This window comes from Salmo trutta, chromosome 38, assembly GCF_901001165.1.
Source record: "Salmo trutta chromosome 38, fSalTru1.1, whole genome shotgun sequence".
Classification (NCBI taxonomy): domain Eukaryota; kingdom Metazoa; phylum Chordata; class Actinopteri; order Salmoniformes; family Salmonidae; genus Salmo; species Salmo trutta.
The window spans coordinates 5,845,307-5,854,084 of NC_042994.1; the positions used below are offsets into that span (position 1 = coordinate 5,845,307).

Here is an 8,778-nt window from a genome sequence, read left to right on the forward strand (position 1 = left end):
ATTACTTTGTATTAAAATATATACAACATTGTGTCATACAATAACAAAATACCTCAATGTAAACAATGTAAAACTATAAAAAAACGTTCAAGTACAAAATATCAAACTACCTACATCATCCTCACACCAGTGTAAAGCAGCGATTGATCTGTCAAAAATATATTACTTCTACTGAAGTAGGAAACTACAGATAAAAGCCATGTTTGTCTCAGTCTATCTACATGACAAAGAAAGCTGGTTTCTCTGATAAGATGTGGATGAGCAGGTTTCTCTGAGATTGAAAAAATATATATAAAACTACTAGATAGCAAACTACCCAAATTATACATAATGTACTTGACCAGTACTGCCCAATCCTAATGTACCACACTACACTTATATAAACACAATTTGTATTTGGACAGGTTTGTCCCGGATAAGGACCATACACCTTTCTATCCATAGTACTAAACTAGCAAGTTTCTCACAAATGGAAAATATTAAAACAATTCTACATAATCACCGTACCAGTTGGTCAACCAAAAGTAACCACTAGCTACTGCACCATACAAACATTTCAGCTATGTTTCTCTCAGTCTCTCTATAGTACTAAACTAGCAGTTTTCTCAGCGATGGACGGCAGCTGTCTCCTAGCCGGGTCATTGACATCCCAGAGCCTCTGGAACTCAGTGATGAAGGGCAGGACTAGGTCTGGTTCCTCCGTGACCAGGATGTTCTCCTTGTTGCTCTGGATGGCTGTCAGGGTCCAGTTCAGGGAGCCGGTAATTAGGCGCCGGCCGTCCACCACGGCAAACTTGTGGTGCATGTGGACGGCGCCGGAGTCACACCTCACACAGATGCCTGGGGAATGGAAGGGGAATACACAGGATGAGAGGGGCTATGCTATATTATGAATACAGTCAGTTGTGGTGCATTGTGGTGGAGTCACACCTCCCACAGAGTCGGACCTCACAGAGATAACAAGTAGAGAGAAACAGAAAGAGACAGACAGCTTGTGACATTTATAATTTGTCTGTCTAAGGATGTGGTTCCCAACCTTTAAAAAAAAATTGTGGCACACCTTGATGGGATAAATAATTCTGCAGCACATCTAAAATGTTCCAGTTAATGTATTTAGTAGTAATGAACTCAATCCAACTGATCCATACTGTATTCTTTTAATTAAATAGGGTTTATTTGAACTATTTTCATAGTTCCTTAATCATGATGATTAATTTGTGTGTACCCAGTGCTTGACTTGGACTGAAATAGGTTCAGGTACTCATTTTGCGTGCCGGTACTGTTTCTACTTAGGTGGAGGAGCGCCACAATACTTTGAACATATTTTCTATAAAGGGGAACATGAGCTCAAGCAGTAGAACATTTGAGGTACCAGTACTCAGCTCCTGCCCAAGTCAAGCACTGTATTTAACCCTTTAAGAGCGTCCCGCAAATCCGTGCTAGAAATAAAATATGTATACTAAACAAAAATATAAACGCAACATGTAAAGTGTTGGTCCCATGTTTCATGAGCTGAAATAAAAGAGCCTAGATATTTTTCATAGACACAAAATGCTTATTTCTCAAAAATGTTTGGCACAAATTTGTTTACATCCCTGTTAGTGAGCACTTCTCCTTTGCTAAGATAAACCATCCATCTGACAGGCATGGCATATCAAGAAGATGATAATCATTACACAGGTGCACCCTGTGCTGGGGACAATAAAAGGCCACTCTAAAATTTTAAGTTTGGTCACAACACAATGCCACAGATGTCTCAAGTAGAGGGAGCGTGCAATTGGCACGCTGACTGCAGGAATGTCCACCAGAGCTGTTGCCAGAGAATGTAATGTTCATTTCTCTACCATAAGCCGCCATTAACATCGTTTTAGAGAATTTGGCAGTATGTCCAACCAGCCTGACAACAGCAAACTAAGTGTAACTATGCCAGCCCTGGACCTCCACACATCCAGCTTCTTCACCTGCCGGATCGTCTGAGACCAGTCACCCTGACAACTGATGAAACTGTGGGTTTGCACAACCAAAGAATTTCTTCAAAAATTGTCAGAAACCGCCTCAGGGAAGCTCATCGTCCTCACCAGGGTCTTAACCTGACTGCAGTTCGGCGTCGTAACCAACTTCAGTGGGCAAATGCTCACCTTTGATGGCCACTGGCACGCTGGAGAAGTGTGCCCTTCACGGATGAATCCCGGTTTCAACTGTACGGGGCTGATGGCAGAAAGCCTGTATGGCGTCGTGTGGGCGAGCGGTTTGCTGATGTCAACATTGTGAACAGAGTTCCCCATGACGGCGCTGGGGTTATGGTATGGGCAGTTATAAGCTACAGACAACCAACACAATTGCATTTTATTGATGGCAATTTGAATGCACAGAGATCCTGAGGCCCATTGTCGTGCCATTCATCCGCCACCATCACCTCATGTTTCAGCATGATAATGCATGGCCCCATGTCGCAAGGATCTGTACACAATTCCTGGAAGCGGAAAATTTCCCAGTTCTTCAATGGCCTGCATACTCACCAGAAGTGTCACCGATTGAGCATGTTTGGGATGCTCTGGATCGACGTGTACGACAGGACATTCCAGTTCCGGTTAATATCCAGCAACTTTGCACAGCCATTGAAGAGGAGTGGGACAACATTCCACAGGCCACAATCAACAGCCTGATCAACTCTATGAGAAGGAGATGTGCTGCGCTGCATGAGGCTAATGGTGTTCACACCAGATACTGACAGTTTAAAAAAAATCTATGCCCCTACCTTTCTTTAAGGTACCTGTGACCAACAGATACATATGTATTTCCAGTCATGTGAAATCCAAAGATTAGGGGCTAATTAATTTATTTCAATTGACTGATTTCCTTATATGAACTGTAACTCAGTAAAATCTTAGAAATTGTTCCATGATGCATTTATATTTTTGTTCAGTGTAGCTGTGGTAAAAATAGGTCTTTAGTTTTGAACGGGTTAAGCTAGAGACGAGTGATTTTTCTGCATTGTGTTGGTGAAAGTTGTGCAACCACAGACACAAAGCCATGCTCCATTGTTTTCTATGGCAGAGGCTTTGATACGGCTAGCCCAATTAGACTTGCCTGTGCTAATGGTTCTCGCAGGCGAAGTAAATTGATACAAAATGACTTTGTTTGTGATGCGCGCCCCTCAAATGATAGAAATGTAGCCTAACCACAGCCTGAGCACACGGGACTTGAAACAACTATACAGATGTAACCATGTGCTATTCAATGTATTTATCAGAGCTGCATTGGTGCTGCCAAGTCTAAATTCCATGTGCGTTCCACAGGTTTCTGACTCGTCCGGGCTTGTGCTGGCAAGCCCACTAGGGCCAGACCACGCTTGCAACATATTCTATCATCCGTCTGAGTGCGTTCCAAATGGCACCCTATTCTCTATATAGTAGGTCTGCACAATTCATCGAATTCACATCGAAATATATCCATATCGCAAGAGATCCATATTGCATGCAATATTTTTGCATCTCAGCTTTGTGTAGTGTTTGTTTTTATAGTTGCGGCTGCTTCCCACACACACCACGCTCCACCCCGTCACTCAAGCCGTGCAGTTCCTCCTCCTCGCTGTTAGTTTGCATGCTGTTCTGTTAAGTCAACCGATTGTTCCAAACAAGAACATTTTGCTTTCCACTTTTCTTCTTAATATAAATCATTCTATTTCTATGATTCCAACAGTCCGCCCAAGAGTTTGATCTATATCGCATGTCAAATAGCAATCACAATATTTGGATAAAAACCTGTTTTATTCACAATTAGCTTTTCTGCCCATATCTTGCAGCCCTACACTAGTTTCGACCAGTAGTGCACTATATAGGGAATAGGGTGCCATTTGAGATGCACACACTCTCTCTATCTATGCATTATGAGCATGGACAGTGTGTAACTGACTACACTGAAGAAGTTGGAGTGCAGAGCAGCTTGATAAATCACATTGTAAATCACATGAATTATGATTAGGCTATAACCAGGAACCACTCTGGGACCTAGTTATAACTCTCCAACAATAACTTTATTGACTGAAATGATTGATCAATAAGATCAATCGACTTCAGACTCTGCATTACCCCCCCCCCACACACACAGTTTTCCTCATGTCATGTTAGTCATTGCAGACCTTAGAGAGCTATTTATAACTCAGAAATGTCCAGAGCAACCAGCCCATGTCAGCTAATGTTTTTTAACTAGGTTTTTTAGCTAGGTTTTTTTAGCTAGGTTTTTTTAGCTAGGTTTTTTTAGCTAGGGTTTTTTAGCTAGGTTTTTTAGCTAGGTTTTTTTAGCTAGGTTTTTTAGCTAGGTTTTTTTAGCTAAGTTTTTTTAGCTAGGTTTTTTAGCCCATAGATTTTGTTTTAATGTTTGAGTCACTCAAATATGACATTAATACACATTAGAAAATGGAAAATGTATATAATTGCAGAAAACAAACAAACCTGCAACATTTTCTCTCCGTCAACAAGAGGGGTGTGAACGGTTTGTGTCATGAACAGTGCTTGTGCCCATAGAAATAGACATGGTGCCTGGGATGTCCCCCAGTACTAGAAGGCCTGAGTGAAAACATTTGGGAACCCCTGGCCCAACCTGATTTTCAGATGAGTGATGTAGGTGCATAGGGGGATTGTACATAGCTAGGTGGTAGGTTCTAAGAACTGCTTTAAGATTGGGCCTCTGCCATCAGCCTACCTGCTCTGCGGATGGCCCCTATCTGGGAGCCGGTGATGAGGGTGTAGTCCATGTCAGTGAGGATACGGATGGGGATGCCCCTGGCGTGGAGGGCCAGCACGGCCCGGCTCAGATCCAGGTTGGTGAAGGCGAACACACACAGGTCCAAGGAGGAGGAGGCAGACAGGATGTGGCCCAGGAGACGGGTGAAGGAGGTGTTGACGTTGTGGGGTAAGGGACAGGGGCAGGGGCTAGGGGGAGAGAGGAAAGGAGGGGGGGAGATGGGGAAAGAGGGAGGAAAGAGAAATAAGGGGAGAGGGAAAGAGGAGGGGAAGATGATGGGGGACAGGGGAAGATGATGGGGACAGAGGAGAGGAGGATAAGAGGGAGAGGAAAGGGAGAGAGAGAAGGAGTTACTGTGGAAGGTGTATCTACTGTATAGTAGTCACTCATTAAATCATTATTCCTAGCCCATAGCAAAACATCTGAAATCAACAGAAAGGCTATCAAAAAACAGCAACATTCTTAGAGACATTGGATAGATATATTATTAATGAATATGATGGTGAGTAGTTAATGTTGACTGTGCCGGCATCCCAAATGGTACCCTAGGGCAGTAGTATGCACTACTGGGCCACTACAGGGCCCTGGTTAAAGGTGGCATTTGGAACGCATTCTATTACTTACAATGGTGAGTCAGGAGTGAAGAGACGCTCCGTGCAGGCGACCTCTGTAGGGAAAAAGAACACTTCTTTCAGGGGCCCTCTGGATATTTTCCGGGGCCAGAGGCGACAGAAGAGCCAGCCCAACCACTCCACACTGAGAGTGAGGGCCACAGCCCCCAGACCCACGATCTTCACCATCTGAACCACTGACATCTGTGGGCAGAGGGAGAAGATGTCATGAAAATGTTGAATGGAAGCGCTAAATTACATACAGTAGGCCTTCCCACCTTCTCCCCTGCCTTTCAGCTCTTGGTTAGCTCTCTGTCTCTGCTGCTAAAGCCACTTTCTACCACTCTAAGATCCAAGCATCTGCCTCTAACCCTAGGAAGCTCTTTGCTACCTTCTCCTCCCTCCTGAATCCTCCTCCCTCCTGAATCCTCCTCCCCCCCCCCCTCCTCCCTCTCTGAGGATGACTTCGTCAACCATTTTGAAAAGAAGGTTGACGATATCCGATCCTCGTTTGCTAAGTCAAACGACACCGCTGGTCCTGCTCACACTGCCCTACCCTGTGCTTTGACCTCTTTCTCCCCTCTCTCTCCAGATGAAATCTCGCGTCTTGTGACGGCCGGCCGCCCAACAACCTGCCCACTTGACCCTATCCCCTCCTCTCTTCTCCAGACCATTTCCGGAGACCTTCTCCCCTACCTCACCTCGCTCATCAACTCATCCTTGACCGCTGGCTACGTCCCTTCCGTCTTCAAGAGAGCGAGAGTTGCACCCCTTCTGAAAAAACCTACACTCGATCCCTCCGATATCAACAACTACAGACCAGTATCCCTTCTTTCTTTTCTCTCCAAAACTCTTGAACGTGCCGTCCTTGGCCAGCTCTCCTGCTATCTCTCTCAGAATGACCTTCTTGATCCTAATCAGTCAGGTTTCAAGACTGGGCATTCAACTGAGACTGCTCTTCTCTGTGTCACGGAGGCTCTCCGCACTGCTAAAGCTAACTCTCTCTCTCCTCTGCTCTCATCCTTCTAGACCTATCTGCTGTCTTTGATACTGTGAACCATCAGATCCTCCTCTCCACCCTCTCCGAGTTGGGCATCTCCGGCGCGGCCCACGCTTGGATTGCGTCCTACCTGACAGGTCGCTCCTACCAGGTGGCGTGGCGAGAATATGTCTCCGCACCACGCGCTCTCACCACTGGTGTCCACCAGGGCTCTGTTCTAGGCCCTCTCCTATTCTCGCTATACACCAAGTCACTTGGCTCTGTCATATCCTCACATGGTCTCTCCTATCATTGCTATGCAGACGACACACAATTAATCTTCTCCTTTCCCCCTTCTGATAACCAGGCGGCGAATCGCATCTCTGCATGTCTGGCAGACATATCAGTGTGGATGACGGATCACCACCTCAAGCTGAACCTCGGCAAGACGGAGCTGCTCTTCCTCCCGGGGAAGGACTGCCCATTCCATGATCTCGCCATCACGGTTGACAACTCCCTTGTGTCCTCCTCCCAGAGTGCTAAGAACCTTGGCGTGATCCTGGACAACACCCTGTCGTTCTCCACTAACATCAAGGCGGTGACCCGATCCTGTAGGTTCATGCTCTACAACATTCGCAGAGTACGACCCTGCCTCACACAGGAAGCGACGCAGGTCCTAATCCAGGCACTTGTCATCTCCCGTCTGGATTACTGCAACACGCTGTTGGCTGGGCTCCCTGCCTGTGCCATTAAACTCATCCAGAACGCCGCAGCCCGTCTGGTGTTCAACCTTCCCAAGTTCTCTCACGTCACCCCGCTCCTCCGCTCTCTCCACTGGCTTCCAGTTGAAGCTCGCATCCGCTACAAGACCATGGTGCTTGCCTACGGAGCTGTGAGGGGAACGGCACCTCCATACCTTCAGGCTCTGATCAGGCCCTACACCCAAACAAGGGCACTGCGTTCATCCACCTCTGGCCTGCTGGCCCCCCTACCTCTGAGGAAGCACGATTCCCGCTCAGCCCAGTCCAAACTGTTCGCTGCTCTGGCACCCCAATGGTGGAACAAGCTCCCTCACAACGCCAGGACAGCGGAGTCAATCACCACCTTCCGGAGACACCTGAAACCCCACCTCTTTAAGGAATACCTGGGATAGGATAAAGTAATCCTTCTACCCCCCCCCCCTTAAAAGATTTAGATGCACTATTGTAAAATGGTTGTTCCACTGGATATCATAAGGTGAATGCACCAATTTGTAAGTCGCTCTGGATAAGAGCGTCTGCTAAATGACTTAAATGTAAAATGTAAATGTTAGGATTAGCCTAGCTAGGGTGAAGTCTTGACAGCTAATGATAGTTGAGCTCGTTTTCACCAGTTTTATAAGGACAATGACATCGCTAGCAAATAATGGACCACTGCTGCAGCCCGGTGCAGAGGCTATAGTAGATAGTTAGCCAGCTAATTAGTTTATTATTCAGGGCCATCTAGTTATCTTATCTCTGCAAGTCTGAGCTACCTTCATGCAGTCGCTATTTTTGTAAGCACACTTTCTCAGTTCATACATGCTGTGTGCTAGAATGAACTCTTATTTTAAACCACTTTAGCTACCTTAACTTTTTTCACCGTCGAGCATCTGTCTTCACGATGGACTTTTAATTGAGTGGACTTCGAACGAAGACGAACGTCGATCAGTGCTCTAGAGCTGTCAGTCAATTTAAAACTCGCCGGATATTTGCAACGTTTCCACCAATCAGGGGACAGTTGTTGAAGCGGTTGAACATGTATTATTATTTTGTGAAATGTATGACGTAGAAAGAGAGGTTGTTTGACAGGGTCAGAGAGGTTGGACGGGGATGATGGGATTAGTGAGGTTTGTAGGGAATACTTTTATTGTATTAGAAATGCATTGTTAGTTAAGAGAATATATTGGTATAGATAGGTCGTGAAAGGATTCACACTCCTGTACAGTTGGTGAATGTGTACGCACGTGTCAGTTGGTTGCGATTCGCCAATAAAACTTAAAGAAGACAAAGAAGAAGACGACGACAGTAGTTCATGTTAACTTCCGGTTCTGAAGTCGATCTCAGGAGGAAAAATTGCGGAAGTAGATGATCTGTTTGAATCAGATGGCGTGTCTAGTGGAGATGAGAATAATTTGATTACAGTGACGAATGCAAAATGAAATAAGAGAAGTAAAGTGGTAGTGGAACCTAGTAAATCGAAATCTAGTTCTGTCTTTTTTGGTTGGAATAAGGGTTTTGGATCGATGTTGTTTCCTGGGAGATCCGTTTGAAGTCTATTAAAATTGTGGATGTGTTGGATGAGGTGGCGTCGATGAGAATAACGAGAAGTGGGTTTATTTTTATTTTTTGTTTCTATCGAACAGATGTCGGATTGGAATGTGTCGTGTGTGGATCTTCGAAGCAGGGCGCCTATCCACTAGCG

General features: G+C 45.4%; 1 protein-coding gene across 1 annotated transcript; it reads right to left on the minus strand.

Moving 5' to 3' along the window:
- Positions 1-566: 566 nt before the first annotated feature.
- Positions 567-8,278, minus strand: LOC115178820 (mitochondrial cardiolipin hydrolase-like). The gene is made up of 4 exons (XM_029740162.1): positions 7,942-8,278; positions 5,371-5,561; positions 4,705-4,934; positions 567-840 (listed from the first exon to the last, which is right to left on the minus strand). Exons 2-4 carry the CDS (start codon positions 5,559-5,561, stop codon positions 581-583), a joined length of 681 nt encoding a protein of 226 aa, XP_029596022.1. The 5' UTR covers positions 7,942-8,278; the 3' UTR covers positions 567-580.
- Between the last annotated feature and the right edge of the window lie 500 nt (positions 8,279-8,778).